Here is a 23,234-nt window from a genome sequence, read left to right as displayed (position 1 = left end):
TTTTGTCAAAAGATAGGATTGCCCAACTTGGATACCCTTTTGTTCTGACACAGCACACCAATTCCTATGCCAAATCTTGTGGGAAGGTGGGGAAGATCTTGTCACGGTAAAAGATTCAGCAGTGACAGCACCAACCAAGCTATGAGAAACAAGAGAAACATGAAAGTCATTGGTTGACCCACCCCAATCACCACCTTGCAGGCACAGCTCTCCCACACACAGGAACCACAGAGAAGCATGTGCCTGACCATCAGACAAGGAGGGGAAGGAACAAATCTGATCAAACATCCAAGCACCAATTCCCACCCTGACAGCAGCCTGGAAGTACAAAACAGAAGCAGTTTCAGAAAGAGCTCAGAGGCCAACATCAAATGGCAGTTTTTGACCTGCATTAAGACCAGCTCATCAACAGCCTGAAAAATCTTCCTTCCTCCCCAGTTTTGGCTCCTCCTTTAATGTTTCTAGTTACAGATTTCTTAGCTGGGTTCTCCCTCTTCCCAAGGACTAGTCAGAAGAACAGCCAGCCAAAAGGCAGCGGCCACAGCTCCGCTGGGAAATAAGGCAACATATGGCATGGGAGAAGGAAGGTAACCAGAGTCAGGACCTGGCATGACACCGGAACTTTGATTTCTTGATTTCCCAGTCACAGTAAGAAACAAGTTTGACTCCAGAAGAGCCCTGTTGTTAGACAGGTAGAGGCAAAGGGACAAAGCAGCTGGCAGAGGACTCCTAACAGAGAAACCTGGATGCACACTCTGAATAAACAGCTTTTGGAGTGAACCCTGACCATATCTCCCACATCTATCTGTTAAACAGTTATGACAAACCCTGCTACAGCATCTCTTTCTTCTCTTCTTCCCTATAGATTACTTGAGTTTCAGATGTACAGTTTAGCCTGCCATGGCACAAGTGTCTCTCCTCTCCTCCTACGGTCCCATAACTTTCCCATGAATGAGCTTTCCACAATCTCCAAAGTCCTCTCTTACTTTCCCACTCACTCTTTAGGGGTACTGGGATGTCAACAACTGTGCTTCAATGCCCAGAAGTGAGATTTGGTAAAAGATAAGGCCATCAAGACTACACAAGACAAGCCAATCAGCTCAAGACTGTCAGGAAGCTGGTGGTAATAGGCTGTACAAGCCCAGCAAGGATGCAGTAGCTTTCAGACACACAACAATGAAGAAAGTGCCTGAACAAGCTCTTAGAGAGCTGCTGACAGGAAGAAAATCAGGCAGAGAGATGTCTGGACACTAAACCTTCCCTGACAAGGACCTCAGGAAAGAGAAAATTAAATGCAAGAAGGAAAAATATAGCAGATACCTGTAACATCTGGTGGCACGCACAGACACACCTCTGCATCCTGACTGCCATGGTCTTACAAGTTACATGCTTTATGTTTGCAAGTAGCAGATTGCTAAGTGGTCCCAGGCATGTACACTCCAATGCCCTGTTTGGCCCAGAGCTCACACCCAGAGAGGAGCATGTGCCGCTAAATTAAAGATGCAAACACAACAGAAACTTCCCTTCATATGTGTACGTATGGGAATTTTACAAGGAATAGACACAGCTTGAATGTTAGAATAAGCCAAACAGGAGAAAACAGAATTGGAAGAGAACCACAGGAGAGGACTAAACACTTTGATCTGCTTTATGAATGGGCACAAGGTGAGAAGGAGAGCTCGGACAGAAGACCACACACTCTAAGGCTGCAGGACGCAGAGGCAGCTCCAGGCTCCAAGAAGGGTCACACTGGCAGGTTATAACCAGACGCATTTTGCTGGGATAAATGGGTAGGGAGAAAGTCCAAACCTCTTCTAAGGAACACCCAGTGCCTAAACCTGAGCAAGACTAAAAAACAAAGAAGAGCTAAAAACAGCCTTCCCCCACCTTCGTTCCTTTTGCATGAGTTTTGTCTTTCAATGCTGTTAAGCTAATCAAGTCCCTGCCATTTCCAACAGATCCCTGCTTCTGCTTTCCAAACAGTGTCTTTTTCCCAGCCTCCAAACAATGGCTTCCCAACCACTTGGGCTCAGGTTACTCTTTTTCCAGGACAGCAGAGTCAGCATTTCTATTGTCTACTATATTTGTGTCCTGCTTGCTTGTTTAACCATAACCTCTTGTAGTGGTGTTGTGTGGCCAGGATTTTGGCAGGGGTGGCTTCTCTAAGAAGCTACTTAGAAGCTTCCCCATGTCCGGCAGAGCCAACACCAGTGGCTCCAGGATGGACCCACCACTGCAGCAAGGCTGAGCCAATCAGTGATGGTACAAACAACTCTGTGATAACATATTAGAGAAAGGGGGAAAAAAAAGGTAATTGTACAGGAGTAATTGCAGCTGGAGAAGAGAGAAGTGAGAATATGGGAAAGGAATAACTACGTAGACACCAAGGTCAGTGGAGAAAGAGGGGGAGGAGGTACTCTAGGCAACAGAGCTGAGCATCTCCTGTAGCCCATGATGAAGACCATAGTGCAGCAGCTGTGCCCCTGCAGCCCATGGAGGTTAATGGGGTGCAGAGATCCATCTATAGCCCATGGAGGAGACCCACACTGGAGCAGGGGAATGCCCAAAGGAGGCTGTGAACCCATGGGGAGCCCTTGCTGGAGCAAGTTCTTCACAGGGACCTACAGACCTGTCAAGAGAAGAGACTCACACCAGAGCAGGATTTCTGCTAGGACTTGTGATCCTTCCTGTGGGGGAACCACACTGGAGCTGTTCCTGAGGGACTGGACTGCACCCTGTGAAGAATGACTCATGCTGCAGCAGTTCATCGTGAACTGCCACTCATGGGAGGACTCACGTTGGAGAAGTTCATGGAGAGCTGTCTCCCATGGGAAGGACTCCACGCTGGAGCTGGGAGAGAACTGACATGTGGGATCACCCCATGCTGGAGCAGGGGAAAGACTCTTCACCCTGAGAGCAGTGGCACAAACAACATGTGATGAACTGACTGTAATCTCCATTCCTCATCTCCCTGTGCTGCTGGGGAGAAGGAGGTAGAGTTGGTAAGGAGGCAGAAGTGGGGGAACATGTTTTTAAGATCTGCTTTACTTTCCCATTATCCTGCTCTGATCTTGTTAGTAACAAAATCACTTAATTTCCCTGAGTCTGTTTTGTCCATGACAGTATTCAGTGAGTGATCTCTCCTGGTCCTTATCTCAACCCATGAACTTTTTGTTACGTTTTCTCTCCCCTGTCCATTTTTGTGAAGGGGAGTGAGAGAGCAGCTTTGGGTTTAAGATCTGCTTTACTTTCCCATTATCCTGCTCTGATCTTGTTAGTAACAAAATCACTTAATTTCCCTGAGTCTGTTTTGTCCATGACAGTATTCAGTGAGTGATCTCTCCTGGTCCTTATCTCAACCCATGAACTTTTTGTTACGTTTTCTCTCCCCTGTCCATTTTTGTGAAGGGGAGTGAGAGAGCAGCTTTGGGGGGTGCCTGGCATGAAGGTCAACCCACTATTCAGTGAGTGATCTCTCCTGGTCCTTATCTCAACCCATGAACTTTTTGTTACGTTTTCTCTCCCCTGTCCATTTTTGTGAAGGGGAGTGAGAGAGCAGCTTTGGGGGGTGCCTGGCATGAAGCCAGGGTCAACCCACTGCCAACGTTTCCAGTCTTGGCCATCGGCCTTATTTTCCAGACAAAACCTGCACATCCCATCTTGAAGCAAGAAACATGGAGCAGATGCCTGCTGTCTTACAGAAAGGAGTGCTACAATTCTGTACTTGACCTGAAACAGTGTTGCCAGTAAACCCCTGTCACGTGCAGTGGACAAATTTCTTTCCCTCTTCTTTTTTTTCCCCTCACCAATTAATTCCATGATGGACCCAAAGGCCAGCAGGAAGCACATGAGAAAAGAAACTAAATACAGACTAATGACTGCAAAACAGACTGGGAAGATTTAGTAATTTTCAGCCAGTTACAAGAACACTACAGGCAGAATGGACAAAATAGCCCAAAGCTTAACTTGTACCCCCAAAGTATTTTAATCGGCAGCTCTAGATTTCAGCAGGTCTGCCACAGAATGGTATTAAAGGCAACTGTACAAGGTCAGATTCTTAACAGATTTCAGTGTTTAAATTGCTCTGGAAATACAGTGAAAACTTTATGCTAAAATAACCAAGCAGCAGAGTGACTGCATGAATTCTGGACTGGGATCAGGGCAGAAACAAAAAAATTCCACTCTGGCACTGTTTAGCTGTACTACTGGCATCCCCTCTGCCCCATCTCCACTTGTGTCTGTAGCTTCAGGAGACAAAGAAAAGCCACTGAAACTGGGCTGGAGAGAACACCCACTGGAACATCCATGGGCATCCTCCCTGGCCTTCAGCCTTGTCCAGTGGGCAAGTGCTGGTCGTGCCAACCATCAGCAGAGGCTATACACCAACAGCTCACAGAGCGTTAACAGAAGGCACTTTGAGGACTTGAGTTGGAGCCTTGGTGTCCAGCTTTACCACTAGCAAATAGTACCACTGGAAAAAGAACATTCCAGGCTTGACCACAGCTTCATGTAAGCCAATGCTCAAGTACAGAGTGGCTGCATTTAGTAACTCCAATGTCTGGGTTTTTTATTTGGGGGGATGTGACCTGTTGCTTTGAATCCTATGTGCATACCAGAAATTCAGAGCACCTATGTGCATGGAGACCTGCAACTTAACTGCCATTTTCCTGAAGGATCTTTGCCTACCCTGAACTCAGCATCTTCTAGTTTAATTTGTCTTCTGCTTATCTCACTGGGAGAGAGTTCAGTCTCTCCTCACCTCTGTGGCAATCCTATTCCACTAAACTTCATCAGTTTCTCTGTCCTCAGTCATCTTTTCCAGGCAAAAGAGCTCTGATCCTTTGAATCACTGCTCATATTCCACACCTTTAGCATCAATGCTGAGAAACTGACCTGCAGATAAACATGAATGCTCTGGAAGGACAGCATTTGATTGAAGATACTGCTACAAGCTCCTATACCCAGGTTGGCTTTTTCCTTGGAGGCAAGGCATGGGTGCTTTTCCTGCCCCTGTCCTAAAGAAGCTCAGTGAACCTGGCATCACCTTCTACACGTTCACAGCCACGTGTCCTCGGGCAATGCCTACACACCAGTGGAAAGAAAAGCAGGAGCAGAGCTTCTAGAGCCACCTCCTGACTGCTCCAATCATTTTTTTCATGAAGTAATTACTCTGAACCTTACTCAGAGCTTTAGGACCATGGCGAAATTTCCACTGGGTTATTTTAACTGTTGATTAATTCTCCTCTCCTGGCACATTTCCTTGGATTCTTTAACATGTCTGATCTCAGGCTACCCATGGCACAGGTCCATTTCCCCACTCACAACACTGCATGCATTGACAGAGAAATGAAAAAAAGTAATCACATGTCAGAGCTTGCCCTTGATTTTTAAGTCTTTGTGGCAGATTAGTGTAGTGTGCTCCCCCCTCCCCATGCTGCCCTATCTATTGCACAACCATACGTCAAGGAGTTAATCCTACGATCTGCAGCTGCCAGAGCTCCTACACACCGGGAAACCCAAACACCTACAGTTTGGGAGCTCTGAGGGAACACAACGTCCAACTACATCTTCTACCACTGAACAGCCAATATAGTAAATGTAATCATATTAATTTCTTTTACCCCATAGCCTGCTTAGGCAATATACACAAGATAATTTTAGATTTAGATATGGAAAAGAGCTCAACAACTCAGCCTGTGTAACGCCAGCAGACTTGCATTATTTACACAATACAAGAATTAATATCCCCACCTTGGTCACATTCTCATCGGTCAGCTCCAATACCACTTGCACTGTAAGTGGTTTTATAAACTGCTGCACACACAGAAGACTAAGACACTAAAAGTAGGAAGAAGGCTGAAAACACCCAGGAAAGCTTCCCAAATTGCTTGCAACAGGCATGTGTTTGACCTCCAGCCACCAATTCAGTTGGACAACAACCAACATGCAGGATTGGCAATGCATAGCACTGCTCATTCTTCCCCGCTCCTTTTTTAGGAGCACATACAGAAGATTTCGAAACTGGAAAGCATTTGAAGGATGGCGCTAGAAAAATAATTGCCTGGAGAAGTACAAGACAAGAAATCCACACTGCTTTGGTCTGCAATTAGGGTGGAGTGAGAACTCAACCCCAACCTCAAACACCTACTGCAGATTAGCATCTACTGCACCCAGGTACTCACTCCTGCCCCACACAAGCATGCAGCTCTCCCAGCCCAAAGGGCAACTTATGTCCAGACCAGAAACTAGCTGACTTTTTAATCACAGCACGCTAAAACTGAGTACCATTGATAAGTACATGTTTCATCCCAAGGTCAAGACTGGAGGTGCCAAGCAGAAGCCCCTAAAGGACAGACCAAGGTGATCCAGTGCCTCCATGAAGCCTGTGCGATCAAAACAGCCCTTTAACCTTGAAAGAGTCTCACTAGTTCTAGCACTCCAACATGGCACAGTGAACTACCAGTTTTGGGTTGTGTTTTTTGTGTGGCAGTGGTGTTGATTACACAGTTCAACAAGCCTAACCCATGAGAAAACTCATTCCAGGTGGTGCCCTAGCACATCAAGTCTCCTTCCCTCCCCTGAGAGATTGACTGGCCTGTAAGTGGAACTGGTCCAAACACTGCTTTATCATCTCTTCCAGCTGCCACCATCACAACTAGTGCCTGCCGCTTTTGTGCTGTCTCAACTGCTCTTCCACTTCAGCTAACAGATTCAGAGCTCACAAAATCCCTGAGGTGCCAACAGGAAAACCAGCTCTGCCATCTTACACAACACAGACACTCCTGCAGCATCTTTCCCCCTGGACAGGCCCCTACTCCTCCTCTGCCTGGCTCCAAGGGACATACAGGCACCATCCCACAGTGCCACCAAGCCCCTCGACAAACCCTTGTAATTATCACCTCACTGCAGATCTCCCATAGCATTCTTCATCTCCTGACAAAGCTGGGCTTGACTTTGTCTTACCCACAATGATTCTCACAGAAGACTTGTCTCGTGTCCCACAAGACTTGTTTTTCCAAACTTGTCTTAGAGCAAGCCTTTCTACTCCAATATGCCCATTTGGTTCACTTAAATGTAGATGAAATCTTTTAAAAAAAGAAGAATTGAGATCTGGACCACCATAGGAGAGGCAGAAGCTGGGTTTTTTCCTCCATCCCATCACCTCTTCCCCTTTTCTTCATTTGAAACTTGCAGGTCAGCATCAGCCACCCATCCAGGAACAATGTTTTCCTGGTAGAATCTATTTCAAAGCAAGCAAAAAAATTTTAAAAATGACAGGGCTCTCCCACTTTGTACTTGATGCTCTCTACCCCCCTGCCAGCAGCTCAGGCAGACAATAACAAGCCTCAATTACACTGTGCCTGCACTAGCACAAATGGGTCCAGCCCCATCCACCTTGTGCAGCAATGAGATCAGCAGCTTACAGCACTGCCATGGTTTAACCCCAGCTAGCAACCAAGCCCCATGCACCCACTCACACACTCCCCCCCCAACAGGATGGGGGAGAGAATCAGAAGGGTAAAAACTAGAAAAGCCCATGGGTTGAGACAAAGTTTAATAGAGAAAGCAAAAGCTGCACACACAAGCAAAGCAAAACAAGGAATTAATTCACTGCTTCCCACAGACAGGAGGTGTTCAGCATGTCCAGGAGAGCAGGGCCCATCACACATAATGGTTCCTTGGGAAGACAAACACCATCACTCCAGATGTCCCCCCTTCCTCCTCCTTCCTCCCACCTTATATACTGAGCATGATGTCCTATGGTATGGAATATCCCTTTGGTCAGTTTGGGTCACCTGTCCCAGCTGTGTCTCCTCCCAATCTCCCATGCACCCCCAACTTCCTTGCCAGTGTGGCAGTACAGAAAGCAGGAGAGGCCTTGGCTCTGTGTGAGCTCTGCTCAGCAATAACAAAAACATCTCTGCATTATCAACTCTGTGTTCAGCACAAATCCTAAACACAGCCTCATACTAGCCACTGTGAAGAAAGTTAACTCTACTTCAGCCCAAACCAGCACAAGCACAGAGCAATGGCAAGAAAAAACACAACATTAGAAAGAAGTAACAGGAGATGGGGAAGGACCAAACTACTATGAGTAGGTGATCTCTGACACTCCTTGCTGTCAGCTTTCAGAGCTGCCAGGCTTGGCATTGTCTTGATCTTCTCAGATCTGGAACTATAGTAGCAAACCTTGAGACCTACCTGTCCCTTCACCTCTCTGCTGTCAGTATCCCTATGCTTACAGTGAGAAGGACTGGCATGCCTCCTGTGAAGAAAGGGTTCCCTGAACAAAAAAACTACATGTCCCTTCCCAAGCAGCATCTTGCAATACTTAGGCTCACCATGCCCAAAAAAATACACCTACTGAGAACACCCACACCCCCAACAAAATACTGCATTAGTTCTCAGGAGAGGCTTTCTTGGTAAAAGAGAGGCCAGCAGAAATCTTTCCACACTGCGTGAAAGATGCTGGCAGGAAGAGTATTTCTCTGCATGAAGAGGGCTGTGGCATGAGCACTCTGCTCATTTCCTAATGTGGACCAAACACTCCAGTGGGATTTAGATCCACATGCCATGCACCTACAGACTCATCACTGGTTCTCCCTTGGTGTAAGACTGAGTTTAATCTTTTTACCTCACTGACAGGATATTAATTTTAACCAATGGACCAAGAGCTATTAGCCATTTTTTACATTTTTCTGGCTTTGTTCAGCTTCCCTTTCCTGATGATCTTCCCATTAGTCCTGCCTGAGGTGTCACAACGTGACCTGAAGAAATGCCAGCTTCATGGGAGATCCCAAACCAAGAGCACAAAGCACAATCTGGACTGCTCCAGGAAATGGGACTGATACAAATCACTATGTCAGGAACAATATCTGACAGTACTGAGAAGGCTGTTCCATTTCAGCAGTTTGTGAGCTTGGATATTGACACCCTAAAAATAATTTAGGAGAGAAAGCAGCAGCCAAGTACATGCTGCTGTGGTGGGAGGAGCACCCACCAAGTGCTGAGGAACTGGCCCTTTTGGGCCCCTTTGGGTAGAGGACAGGGAGATAAGGAAATCTGCAGGATGTAATCTGAAAACACTGAATACATTGTGGTTAAGAGGGAAAGGGGTCAAGTCTCCACCACACCAGACCAAGGAGCAAAGTTTAATGAAGCTTTGCTTCCACTGAGGACCTTCAAAAATCAGAGCCAGCTGTGGAAACCAATGGCTGATGCTGCTAAAGCCGAAAAAAACCCAATCCTGCTATTCCAGCTGTCTTGAACCAGCTTACCTCCCACAAAGGTCAATAGTATGCAAAATATTGCCAACAAGATGTGCACAGGAGGTGTTCACTCCTAGCCAGGATTTGTACACAGCTCTTTCTGAAGCCAGAAACACACCAGCTGCAAAGTCAGAGCTCCAGCCTTCTTCTATGAATGTTACATAATAAATAATGCAAGAAAGCACTGTGATGCTGGACTCCAAATCCCAGCCTCACTTATCCTGTAATGACTGTGCCATAAATGTTTATAGTATTTACACTGCAGAGCATGGGGGTTTGTCCTATCTGGTCTCATTTCAAGATTACTTTCAGATGAAGCAAGACTGGTTCTTTAACACTATCTTCAAGCAGAAAAAGGTGGCAGCAGTAGCTGAATTGCAGCAAACAAATCCATAGATGCATATGGACATATAGGTTAAATAAGAATTAGGCTGAGGAACAAACAAGCTGTGAAACTTTCATTTTCCACATACTGTGCTGACCATTTGTTGTTTAATCTTAGTGAAGCTCTCTCTGAGCCTGCGAACCTTCCAAGCTTCCAAGAAACAAGTTTTACTATAATTACTCCATGTTTCTTGATACTGGCTAAGGTTTCCATATAAGCATTGCTATTTTGTACATTTTATTGCACCAGGAAAAACTGAAGGAGGAACTGGAAAATTTTGTTCTGTGCCCTGCGGAGATAAAAAATATCATTCAAAAATATAGACCTGACCTAGAAAAAGGAAAAGTTATTCTGCTGCCCTCTAATGAGCACATTTAACATCTGAAAAAGAACAGTCTCAAAGAGATCTGCTCTGCTCTGCCACAGGCACGTCCTCTCCTGCTACAGAGCTGTCAGCAATGCAGGCACAGCTGGAGCGAGGCAGCACCTCCCACACAGCAAAGCCATGCAGAAGAAATATCTGGATGGCCCCAAGACCTGTTCTGTACTTCCCTGAGCTTAGGTTAGCATATATGGCTGTGTCCTTTCCTTCCCTGAATAGAGGGAGGAGGTGACAGGTGCCTAATTCTGCCCTTCAGGACACAAGGGCCACAATATTGTTACAGGTTTATAGGTACCACAGACACATAGAGAAATGACTTGCCTGAACATCTGTTAAGCACTAATGAAAAGCAAAGGAATTCAGTTCTCATCCAAGGGTGTCTCTGGATCTGCACAATGCTCAGAAGACATTCAGCTGAAAAATGCATTAAGGAAGGCAGAGTAACAGCCATAGAGCAACAGTTCTACCTGGTACTGAGTTTAATCTCAATTTTTACTGAGCTACAGTAATGCAGTGGGTTGACCACACACCCACCCAGCTGCTCCATCGTTCCCCCTCCTCAACAGAACAGGGGGAGAAAACGAGATGAAAAGTCTGTGGGCTGAGGTAAACAGCAGGGAGATCACTCACCAATTACCACCACAGGCAAAACAACCTGGGGACATTTAATGCAATGTATTGCCAACTAAAATAGAATCTGGCAGTGAAATACCACAGCAGGCACTAAAACACCTTCCTCCACCTACCCCTCTTCTGGCTCCACTCCTTCACTGTGAGTCCTTCCTTCCTGACTCCCCTGAGCAGTGCAAGGGGCCAGGGAATGGCATCACAGTCACTCTCTGCTGCTCCTCACTCTCACCCACTGGGGTCCTTCCCACAGGTGTGACTCCTTTTCAGTCTCTGGCCTTCACAGGGCTCATTCTGACTTTTTTTCTCCTCTTCTTTTTCTGTTCCTTCTTAACTATATGTTTTCCCAGAGGCAGCACCATTGTGGCTGACGTGCTCAGCTGTGGCTGCACCGGGTGCACTTAAGCTCTCTGGCCTGGCTGTGCCCGGAACATTAACAGCTCTGGCCCCTCCACCGCTACCAAACCCTTGCCACTTACACCCAATACAGGTAACCAGTATCTACAGGTTTGTATGCTATTTCCATAAACAAAACCCAGCCAGGTACAGGCAGCAAAGCAACAAGCACACCTGCAGCTGCATAGGAGTACATGTAAGCCCAGCCCTGAAGTCACAACCCACTGGCATGAACCAAAATCAACAGCAGAGGCTTCACTGTGCAAAACATCACAGTTTCACCGAACAAAGCAACTTAGAATTGTGATTTCTGCCAGCAGAATTCCTGCAGCCTGCAACAGCTTTCCCATGCCTCCCTGTCAACAGGCACACCAGGTTATTCCAACTCACATACACTGATTTCAGCTCAGTGAGTTGCAAAACACGTACTGCATGCGTAGACAGCCTGCGCCCGTGGCAGCTGGGAATGTCCTCTCCATGCTAAAGAAGCCCATTCCTGTTACATAACAACACTCAGTGACCTGAAAGCACAAATAATCTTGGAGAGGAAAACAGATATAAGGAAAACAAAGTTTAAAAAGCCATATAGTTAGGAAATGCAGCAAAAGGAAATCATCACGTGCACAGCCACGCTAGGCATGAAAGTCCATGACAACCATAAAACCAAAATTCTTTAAGAAGATCTCCTGAATTTCTGTGTGTCCTTCACGCGCAGTCGAGCACACAGTACAACTGGGCCGGGGAACAAGCTTGTGCGCCACATTTTCCCCCCAGATTTCCTGCCAGGGACTCTAAATCATCATGTTTCAATGGAGCTAGTTATAAATATCACTAAATGTATTGTTTTCAAGAGTACCTTCCAGCTCACAGTCCCTTCTTGAACACATGCTTGGATTGCCTATTCTTCTCCAGCTGGATCCATTTTCTGTGCTTAGCTTCATGGAATATTTGTATGGCTGCTATGTCAATGTAAACCTGTCCAAATGACCATTTTGGACACGCTAGAATATTTCAGTACCCACTGCATTTAACCCTTGTATAGTTGTGTTTCCTACATTTAGCTTAGACTGAGATTTGCAGTGTTACAAGCTTCATTCAAAAAAACAACAAAAAAAATGCTATTTCCTTTCTGTAAGTCACTTGACTAAAAAGTTAAACCCAAATTAGGTGTTGTTCCCAGTTATGGCACATTTATGAAGAGAGGCTGAGGGTGCTGGGGATGTTTAGCCTGGAGAAGAGGAGGCTCAGGGGAGACCTTATCACCCTCTACAACTCCCTGACAGGAGGTTGGAGTCAGGTGGGGGTTGGTCTCTTCTCCCAGGCAACCAGCAGGAGGACAAGAGGGCACAGACTCAAGCTCTGACAGGGGAGGTTTAGGTTGGATATTAGGAAGAGATTTTTTTACGGAGAGTGATCAGGCATTGGAATGTGCTGCCCAGGGAGGTGGTGGATTCACTGTCCATGGAGGTTTTGAAGATGAGACTGGATGTGGCACTTAGTGCCATGGCCTAGTAACCACAGTAGGGTTGGACCTAATGATCTTGGGAGGTCTTTTCCGACCCGGTTGATTCTATGATACGAGCATCAATAATGCCACTTTGACACACCAAAGGGGGTAAACAGATCTTCAGCTGACACATGCATTTTCACCCAAGATAAAGAAAACCTTGGTCCATAAATTGCTCACAAAGACTGGAATAAAGGACAACTTGCATAGAAGAGAATAATACTATAGATCCCACTTAGTCTGAATGACAGACATGAGCTCTTGAGATCTCGCTATTAATACACAGCCTGTAACTCAGATAAAACCCACATGAGGAGGGCAGAGATTTATCTCTTGGTAAATCAGAAATCTGATTTATGTAGCATAACAGTTTGTGGACAAAATACCCAAGCAAAATAAACTTCCTCACACAGGCATTTCTCGGGGGTGTCAGCAGAGGAAAGACGAGGCTGACTTATTCCTGCACCCTAAAAGCATGTCAAGGTGAGTCAGAAGGGCAACCCAGAAGAGGGAGACCTCTCATCCCATCCAACCTTTACCAGCCTCTACCAGTTCTTCTGAATAGGATGTCTATAAAATATCAAACTCTCAGGACATGTATGTCAGGGAAACACTTGACAGCTTTGCACAACCCTGTACCACTGCTGGTGACAAAGAAAGGGCTCTGACTTCCCAAGCTATCAATCTGTCCTCTCCATAAGTGCTTCTTCACCCCTCTTGGGATTTGGTTCCTCAAGCCACACAGTGTTAAACTGTTCTTCTCATGCCCCATGAGAGTTGCATTGCTGGGACTTGTGCTGGGAAGTTCCTTTGCCTCCAGTGCAGAGCCATTCCATCCCCCTTCGTCACATTTTTGACTAACTCAATTATGCCAAAGCTTTAATCTTAGTACAGGAAAGACAAGGATTTCAGTTCATAAACCTCTTCTGTAACACTGCAGTTTCATTATTCTCCTAGGCAGGGCTGATCAATTTTTTGTAAGTCAGGATGCCTGATCATTTTAAACTCATTTAGTAGGACAATACCAGGGTAGATTAGCATCTTTTTAAAGCTCCGGGAATCATAATCACACAGAGCAAGACATGGCATGACATGTAACTGTCATGCCCCATCACACATGGCCATGAAGGGAAGGAGGCATACTGGCCTCAAGCTCAGCAAGCCCTTCGGTGGCACAGCGGACTGATGTGTTTCTCCTAAAAAACCTGTTTGAGCATCCAGCTTTTAGAAGGGCCAGAAGAACGCTTTGCAAAAGCACAGAGCAGCACCTCAAGAGCCTCACCAAAGGAGTCCCCAGTCCCTCACCGAGCCCCATCCTCCACTCCAGCCACCCAGCAGCATGGCAAGGCTGCTCCAGTGCAGGCATGTACCTTCCCCCAGTGCTACTGGTGAAAGTTACACAGCAAGCACAGCCAAGGAACCAACCATAATAGGGAACTACAGGGATCTGACACATCATTCAAACTCCCAAGACTCATTTTAGGTTCTTCCCACTACCACCAGCCTCCTCCCCTGGAGCAGGCTGCAAACATTTTGGAAGCTTTGGGTTATCTGGAAAATGTTCCTGTGTTTGTGTAGTGCTCAGTATCCATGGCCACTAGCTAATTGGAGCTTTTTGGGGAGTTTTAATGTTAATTTTAAGAACAGGCACTTAGCCACAGCTAAAGGAGAGGGAGAAAACAAAAAAGTTAATTACTTCCATAAATATTAGCACAACTGATTCGCAGGATCTGGCAGAATGCACTTACAACATGGAAATGGCCTGTCTCCAGAAGGGAAGTCAAAGCACTGGAAACAGTGCAAGTTTCAGACATTCATTTAGCTCTTTTCAATTAATTGCTCTTTTCAATTAATTGCACTGACTCTAATTAAATTGGAGTTTCCTACAGCTGTTCTCACAGCCGGCACCACACTGCACAGACAAATTGTTAAAGCAACGTTAAGCAGCATGGATTTTGTAATTTTTTTTTTGTTATTATTATTTAATGCACCAGTATCTTCAGCTTTCAGTAGGATTCCTACTCCAAATTCTCCCAGGAACTACTCACATACGGCAGTACTCCAGGCGGGGTCTCACAAGAGCACAGTAGAGGGGGAGAGTCACCTCCTTTGACCTGCTGGCCACACTGCTTTGGATGCAGCCCAGGACACAGTTGGCTGAGCTGGGCTCACACCGCAGCTCACGGTTAAGTTTTTTACCAACCCCAAGCCCTTCTCTGCAAGGCTGCTCTCAATGACTTCCCCACACAACCTATAGGTGTGTCTGGAATTGCCATAACCCAGGTGCAGCACCTTGCACTTAGCTTTGTTGAACTTCATGAGGTTTGCATTGTTCCACCTCTCCAGCCTGTCAAGGTCCCTCAGGATGTCCCATCCCTTCCCTCCAGCTGTGACTGCCCCACACACTTGGTGTGGTCAGAGAACTTGCTGAGGCTGCACTCAATCCACTGTCCATGTTCCTGACAATGTTGAACAGCATTGGCCCCAGAACTGACCCCTGAGGAACACCACTGACCCCTGAGGGACAGCACTCCTCACAGGCCTCCACATGGACACTGAGCTGCTGACCACAACTCTCTGCATGGGACCATCCAGCCAGTTCTTTATCCACCGAGTGCTCCACCCATCAAATCCATGTCTCTCCAATTTAGAGACAAGGATGTCATGTGGGATGGTGTCAAACACCTTGTGTAAGTCCAGGCAGACGATGTCAATTGCTCTGCCCCTATCCACCAATGCTGTAGCCACATCATAGGAGGCCACCAAATTTGTTCAGGCATGGTTTCCCCTTAGTAAAGCCATGTTGGCTGCTACCAATCACCTCTTTGTTTTCCATGTGCCTTATCACAGTTTCCAGGAGTATCTGCTCCATGATCTTGCCTGGTATGGAGGAGAGACTGACTGGTCTGGAATTATCCAGGCTTCCTACTCTCCCCTTTTTAAAAATGGGGGTTATTATTACCCTTTTTTCAGTCATCAGGGACTTCACCTGACTGCCATCATTTTGCAAAAATTATGGATAGTGGCTTAGCAACTTTGCCTGCAGCTCCCTCAGGGCCCACAGATGAATCTCATCAGGTCCCGAGGATTTGTGCACATTCAGCCTCCTTAGATGGTCTCGACCCTAACCCTCTCCTGCTGTGCATTCTCCCAGTCCCTGCACTTGCCTTTCTTGACTAAGCAACCACACTTGTTGAAGACTGAGGCACAGAAGTTGTTGAGAACCTCAGCTTTCTATCAAGGGTAGCCAGGTCAAGTAAGGAGGAAGAAATGTACAGTAAACTGCTACCTACAGCAATTTACCCAGATACAGTAAATTGCCATCTGTCACTTTATCAAGCTACCAGAGTGGGCAACCTTGGGCCTGGGGAAGAGCTAAAGAGCATCAGGGAGGTAGTGGATACCCCAACCCCAGCAGTGTTCAAAGCCAGGTCAGATGAAGCCTTGAGCAACCTGGTCTGGTGCGAGATGTCCCTGCCCAGGGCAGTGGGTTGGGACTAGATGATCTCTAAGGTCCATTCCAACCCCTAAAATTCTATGATTCCACGATCACTTTGCTTGTTTAATCCCTGCCCAACATTCTCCCTTCCCTGGGAATTTTTCCTTTCTTGCTAATTCTTTTATTGGAGGTTTCAAGCACTTGCACATACCATGTCAGAAGCAACATGGGTTTGTGGAGGGAAGTTTGTCATCTGACCTGATACCTGTATGTCCAGTCCTGGAACACATCCATGACCTGTGCAGGTGACATGAAGGACACAGGCACCTTGCAGAAGGTATGGGGTAGGGGGTGGGGGAGCTAAAGCAAGAATTCCCAGATCAAATGCCACTCAAACAGCTGCTCCTCCCAGGGCAGCATCCATGTGCCAATTAGAAATTGAATTTCAAAGACAATAAAATCATTCCAGTGCAATACCATCAAGGGCATCTCCAACAGGCTACCTCTAACACCAGCTTCAGGGAGAGCATTTCACCATTCCCAAAACTCACACAGACTAAAGCCTGGGCAGCTAATAACAAAGACAGATGGAGCAGGAACATCTCGTCATTTTGGACTACCACAGCGCATGGCACTTCACACACACGTTGGAGGTGCCGCAGTCGCTCCTCACAGGCCACTCACTGCCATGCTCAGTGTGCTGAGCAACCCGTTTACACCCCTCTCCATCTGAGGAGTGTTACGGTGGCGAACAGCTTGAGGAAGGCGTTCTGCACAAAACAAACACAAGGCAGACGTGACAGCTGCCAGCACAGAATGAAAAGCTGAAGAAAAGCAACAGCAGCAGAATCATGAGGATCCAGCAGCTTTCCACACCAGAGACATGGCAAACCACCAACACAAGCAGATTTGAAAATTCCCCAAACATGCATTAAGAAAAAGCGGCAGAAGCTTTGAAGTGATATTCAGAAAGGATGCATTCATTAAAACAAACAGGATTCAATTTTTTTAATCCTTCGATTGTTAAACACCCCAATATGACAGAAAAGTGAAAAAAAGCAACCAAACACAAAATCAAAGATCAGGGATGAGAACAAAAGAGGAGGAACCATAATATTTAAAGAAAGAAACAAGCAGAAGTCCAATGAACAGATAGGAATAAATTATGGAACACAAAGATTTGCATCTTGTCACAGTTCCTGAAGAGTAAACAGGGGCCTGGCCACGGCTGTAATTCTGCCAGCAACATGAGAGTGGATCCACGAATCCAGGCCCTGCAGGAACAGCAATGCTGTCGGAGGAGAGGTCTGACCGGGATTCCGGTAAATCACCCATTGAAAGCAAAAACAAAACAGGAAAGCAAATTAGATCACATGAAGTTAAAGCAGGATACCAATGCCATCAAACCACAGCTTTTCTGCTTCTCATTTGAGGCTACAAAAGGAGAACAGAATTGAGTAAGTGGGTGCAGAGCCCAAGCAGAAGGAAGCAGATAACACGACAGACACAGCAAATCTGGAACTCCAGAGCAGAAGCTGAGGTGCAAACCAGAAGGACACAGTCAGTGACTCTGCAGAAGGAGCCTTGGTAACAAAAGGAACTCACAGAGTCTCTCAGAAAGGTGGAAAGCAAGGTTGTACACAGCCTGCAGACCCCTGAAATTCCCTGCTGTCAGGCTCCTGCTTGGTCTGACTTTATGCTCCCCTACTTCCACATTTCTTCAGAAGGGAATTCCTTCTTTGTCAAATGTTTAGTAATTTCACTCCACTCCCCTCTGTGCCACTGACAGAGGATCCCACACTCCAGGTCTTTGGAGCACACCCCCTGCTCAGGCTAATATCCTACATCACTCCATGCCCCTCACCTCAGTATAGCCTCACAGAGTGGTCTGGGTTGGAAAAAACCTTCAAAGAGCATCTAGTCCAATCCAGTAGATGAGGTTGCTCAGGGCTCTATCCAACCTGGCCTTGAACACTTCCAGGAACAGGGCAGCCACAGTTTCTCTGGGCAACCTGTGCCAATGCCTCACGACCCTCATGGTAAAAAAGTCTTTATGTCCAATCTAAACCTACCCCCTGGTAGACCTTATGGTCTCTTTAAGGATCCTTAACTGGTCCAGGACTAAACACATTTCACATTTTCCTGGCTCACCACTGGCACAGAAGGAGCTAGAGAATCTGCAGAAAAAAGTACTCTGGCCACAACCTCAGAAATCAGAATGGCAAGCTAAGGTTTTGCAAGCAATTGTGAACTTGCTGTTGCACTTTTGCTTTCTCAACAACACAGCTCGTCATGGTTCCTTTCTGGAGTAGCTAAAAGTAAAGCAGGAAGCTGCCAGTCCAGTTGTTCATATCATTCCACAACTGGTTCATCATCCACTCCAAAAAAAGACATTCCCAAGCACTTGCCACAGCTGTGCTTGAACAGGCCCTTGCTTTGAGGAGCGAACACTGACGAAGGAAAGCTAAAGAAAACAAAAAAAACAGCAGCAGCAACCCCCAGTATGACAGGCCATTAATTCTGACTTACTAGGAAACATTTAATTCCCATGCTATAGAAGCTCACCCAGATGAGATTTATTCACTCACATGAGTAACAGAGGACCCTGCATGGATTACACTACAGCAAAGCCTTACGTCAGTGGCTAAGTAAACTACACTGGCAGGATGCAATCACTGAGCAATTAACTCATGGACTGAACACCAGTGTTCACAGGGATGGCACTGGCTTTTGTTACCTGCATGTGTGTGGAAATCATCTGGAATCTGGTGTTAAGGTGAGCTAGTGATTAAAGACAAAAAGCAGAGCAGGGGAAAGTAGTTGAAGCAGGTCTGCTTGACAGCATGACACAGCTCAGAACTCACTGTATTAAAATATCTTCCGTTTTAGACCACTGGCTTTTTATATCACACAATGCAAGGCTCACCTAGAATGAATTCCATTTTGGTGACATTTTTTATTACAATTCCACCCTCTCCTTCTCATGCCACAAGAATTACTGAATGCAGAACAGCCTCAGCTGGAACCCTGCTCCGATCACAAGCACACTGAATCAGCCTTGTACATCAGGGAAGCAACAGGCCATTGCCACAAGGGGAGCAGATTGCTCCACAAGGCACCCTGCCTCTACCATCTCCTCCCTGTTCCCACTCCCACATCCCATACTCCCTGTGAGGTGGACTCTCCTGCCCAGGAGTCCTTGAGCCAAGGACCCTGCAATAGCAAAGGACAGGAGGAGAAGACTTGCTGCAGTCAGGCTGCTGTGGGTAAAGCACTGTTGAGACACAATGAGCAACTTGCTGACAAAATCCTCAGCAAAACAAGGCCTTCAGCTGGCAAGAACCAACACCATCAGTTTAGCCTCCCAGAACAAGGGGACTCCTTCCATCTTCTTTCAGCCCCGTAACACACAACCACTCACATTAACTGAGATGCTTTGCTAACTCTGCCGGAGATGCCGAACTTTCCAACTTACACACTGTCCTTTTCCCTGTTCCCTCAGAATAACCACAGCCAAAAGAGAAGCAAAAACTGATCGATTAGAAATTAAGGAAAACTAAGAGGACAAAAATGTGGAGAGAAAGGTGTCTTCTCTTGTTGGCCACCACAACGGCGGCTTCGTTTCCTACAGGTTTGCATGCCTTTGGCTCTGGCATATCAAAGCAGGTCTTCTAGATGAAGCCTGTCATCCCATGGAAGTAACTACGCTCTGCTATTGTTTAGGTAGCCCCTGTAATGCTACACGACATCAAATAGCTCCATGTACCACGGATTTATTTACAGAGCATGACAATGCTTTCCACATTGTACTCCTTTCCTTCTACTTCCCAACAGCCGATTTGCTTTTGGACCACTGTTGAGCTCCAAGCTGACATCTTCTAAAAATCTAACCCAACTCCAAGCTCTTGCTCAAACTAGATTTTAACTGAAAGAGATCAGACCTCTAAAATGAAGCACTTACTTCCTTACTTACTTACTGCAATCTCTCAGCCCCACATATCCTTCTGGGCCAGCTCCACATCTGACAGCTTCAGAATTAGCAGAGAACATTATGGCTTACACAGCTTTGGTGCTTGGACTCTGTCAAAGCACATCTTGGGTCCCCCAGATCAAGCACAAAACCACAGTGTGGAAGCACAAGGGGAGGAATGCATGAAGCTCAAATATTTTGTCCAAAAACATCTCAGGCAGACACCTTCAACCAAGCTGCAATGCTGTGGAAGCACACACATGGAGTGAGCTGCTGGCTTTCTGGTAACTACATCTCCAAAAGCAGAGGGATGCAGGAGCTAACAAAGAGGTAATAGAGCCAACTCAGCAGCTGCCAGCAGGGCTTTCTAACCCAGCAGTGTGTTTCCTGTCAGGTCCAAACTCCCTTGTTTCAGTCATGCCCCATGGGCTTCTTCAGGCCCACAATGAAGTCCTCCTGGCTGTCTCTGAAGTGTCACAGCACAAGACCAGATTGAAACATAAAACACAGAGATACCAGCAATCTTGGGTAATGTGAGGCACACACACACAGGGAGAACAAATACACCTGCTTTCTCAACTGCCACATAGCATCCTCAGCAGAAAAAAAATCTTCTCTAGCTGTGAAAGGCACAGAAGATAGAGTGAGCCCTCCCACAGTCTGCCAACTTGACCTTCTCAGAGCTTGAAAAGCAAGTGGGAGAGAAGCACGTTTTTGTCTTGTTATTAAATCTTAAAATAGCAGTGTGTAGGAGAATCCTACCCTCCTGCCCTGTGCACTAAGCTGAGGGGGAAGAGGAGGAAGGGGGGGAGGGAAGGTTGGAGTCAAGTTGAATTTCCCTGAGCTGACCAGAGATGCCAGAGACAAAGCACAAATCTCTTTTCTAACTGCAGGGTGTCTGTCATTGTATGCAGAGCCTAGTTACAGTTCACCGAATAAACACAAAAAATTTAATTGATTTCCATAATGAAAAAGCCTCCACATGGCTCCAGAGTGAGACAAGAAGGAAGGGCACAACAGCTTGGGAGAATGTAAAAAAAACCAATCAAATCACTTTTTGCCTCGTTGAATTGCAGTTTTGAGCCCCCAAATGAGCAGTTATTTTTAGCTGATGATCTGGAAAGCACGTGGGAGCGCAAAGCATTGGGGTCAGCATCACTGTCTGCAGGAAGCCAGCACGTAGCCTCGAGAGAAGCAGCCAGGCACTGCACATCTGCATCATCAGCACTGCACAGGGACCAGCAGCACAGCTCTATTTATAACCCAGACATGTACAGCTGTAGCCTGCAACGAAAGGCTGGGATTGCAGTCTGCCAACCCTCAGCAACATGCTGTCTGATTTAATTAAAGAGATGGCAGCGTGCACGCACACACACAGATGCATGCATGTCCTTTTCCCAGGAGAGTAACCAACAATGAGCTCAGTGTTTTGAAAACAGTATGTTTCACCAAGGTTTCTGTGCAGAGAGTAGGCAAACGTGTCCTCACACAACCTGCCCAGTCCCTCGCTCGGTCAGCAGCTGACCGCTGCTCAAATAAGCACTAGCCCTGGGGTGGTTATTGGGTTTGCTTGTAGCCCTGGACAGGAAAACAAAGTCACTTTAGTTATTAATCTGCACAGAGAGAAGAAATGCATTTAAGTTTGCAAACAAGATAATCGGGAGTCACACGCATCTGCATCAGAACAGCTTGCTGTGCCATCTAGAGATCTGAAACCTGCTCTGTCTGCCAGTGAGCAGTCAGAGGGAGCATTTCCTTGTTGTGGGACTAGAAATCAAAAGCCTCTACCATCCCCTCCCTGTTCCCACTCCCACATCCCATACTCCCTGTGAGGTGGACTCTCCTGCCCAGGAGTCCTTGAGCCAAGGACCCTGCAATAGCAAAGGACAGGAGGAGAAGACTTGCTGCAGTCAGGCTGCTGTGGGTAAAGCACTGTTGAGACACAATGAGCAACTTGCTGACAAAATACTGGGTTACAAATGGCAGTTGCTGGTGAGGCAAAAGCAGCCCCAAAGGAAGCCCAGAGTTCAGGTCACAGCCTGGGCTCTGCTATCCTCTCAGCCCCTGGGAGCCTTTGGCTGCATGAGGACATCCCACAGCTAGCCTGAAGCTAGTTCCCTACCTAGGGATCACTAAGCACATTGCACCTTTCTGCCTCCACAACCCCAAACAGAAACAAACCTCTTTTAAAGCCCTCACAGGAACATGGGAAGTGATGTTTGGGTTGTATTCACCTGGGCTTGTTCTGAAAGCCACTGCAAATAAATACAGTCCCCAGCATCATTGCTCACAACTGAATGTGGCACTCACAACACAACCACAAACCTGTTCTGGAGGAAATGATGCTTCTGGAGTCCAAGTCAAGCTTCTTTACTAGGGTATCAGGGTCAATCTTCAGCCCAGAAAAGACACCAGAAGATGAGAAGTCCCAGTCCTTATCCAAAGGAAACATTAAGCAGGAATCAGTACAAACACCACGAGGTAAGATTAACTAAAACAAACAAAAAAATTCACACCCAGCCCCATCCAGATGGGAACAATGGTAGTGAGCAGGTGCCTCTCCTGAGCAGGCAGAGGCAGGTAAATCACCTCACTGGCCTGGAGCTGCCCACAGGCTCCTCAACACAGAAAGAAGTTTCACAAAGCCTCATTCTGGACTGTTCTGTTCCCAAAAGATTTCTGCCTCAACCCAGCCTTGCCTCACTCAAGTGAACTGAGGTATTACTCCCAGCAGAGCTGTGAACAGCATCCTTAGCACAAGCCGGATTTATTACAGGTACAGAACAATACAGATAAGCAACAAATGAGCAGAATAGGGGCTTAAAGCCTAAATCAATGGACATTAAGCAGGTTCAGTGACTACCAGCAACCCACCAAACCTTCAGCATGCTCCTTTAACCCTGCAACACCTCTCTAAGTACTAAGCTCTACAGTAGCCACTCTGGTTGGCTTAGAATTTATTACTTCAGCCGGTACTGACACATAACTTCACAGGGGTATCAACCTAACTGTATTTGGTACAGGCAATTCCTCCCTCCTCAGAAGAAAAGCTTAGGCAGACAAAAAAAATTTCCTGTTGTGTCCTTGATGTGAGGCAGCTGGGGGAGGCACCCAGCTTTAATCTGAAGTGCGCACTCATAACACAGCTGGGGGAAACAGACGTGGCCCGAATCTCCTAAACGGCTGTGTGTAAACTGACAACTTCCAGCCTGAAATCAAAGAGAACCACTGCAAAATGAGCCACTCAGCCTCTTATCAC

The 23,234-nt window shown here is 46.5% G+C and overlaps 1 protein-coding gene across 1 annotated transcript in view; it reads right to left on the bottom strand.

Annotated features, from left to right (window-relative positions):
* FAM207A (family with sequence similarity 207, member A) overlaps positions 1 to 22,409 on the bottom strand; it is a gene marked incomplete at its 5' end in the record, with an annotated part of 46,531 nt that extends 24,122 nt beyond the window's left edge. The window contains one exon of the mRNA XM_009070829.1: positions 22,301 to 22,409. Coding sequence (XP_009069077.1) covers positions 22,301 to 22,409 — 109 coding nt within the window. The remainder of the gene's footprint in view (positions 1 to 22,300) is intronic.
* Positions 22,410 to 23,234: the final 825 nt, after the last annotated feature.

Source organism: Acanthisitta chloris, unplaced genomic scaffold, assembly GCF_000695815.1.
Source record: "Acanthisitta chloris isolate BGI_N310 unplaced genomic scaffold, ASM69581v1 scaffold3063, whole genome shotgun sequence".
In the NCBI taxonomy this organism is placed as follows: Eukaryota; Metazoa; Chordata; class Aves; order Passeriformes; family Acanthisittidae; genus Acanthisitta; species Acanthisitta chloris.
This window is presented reverse-complemented; position numbering and strand designations above follow the sequence as displayed.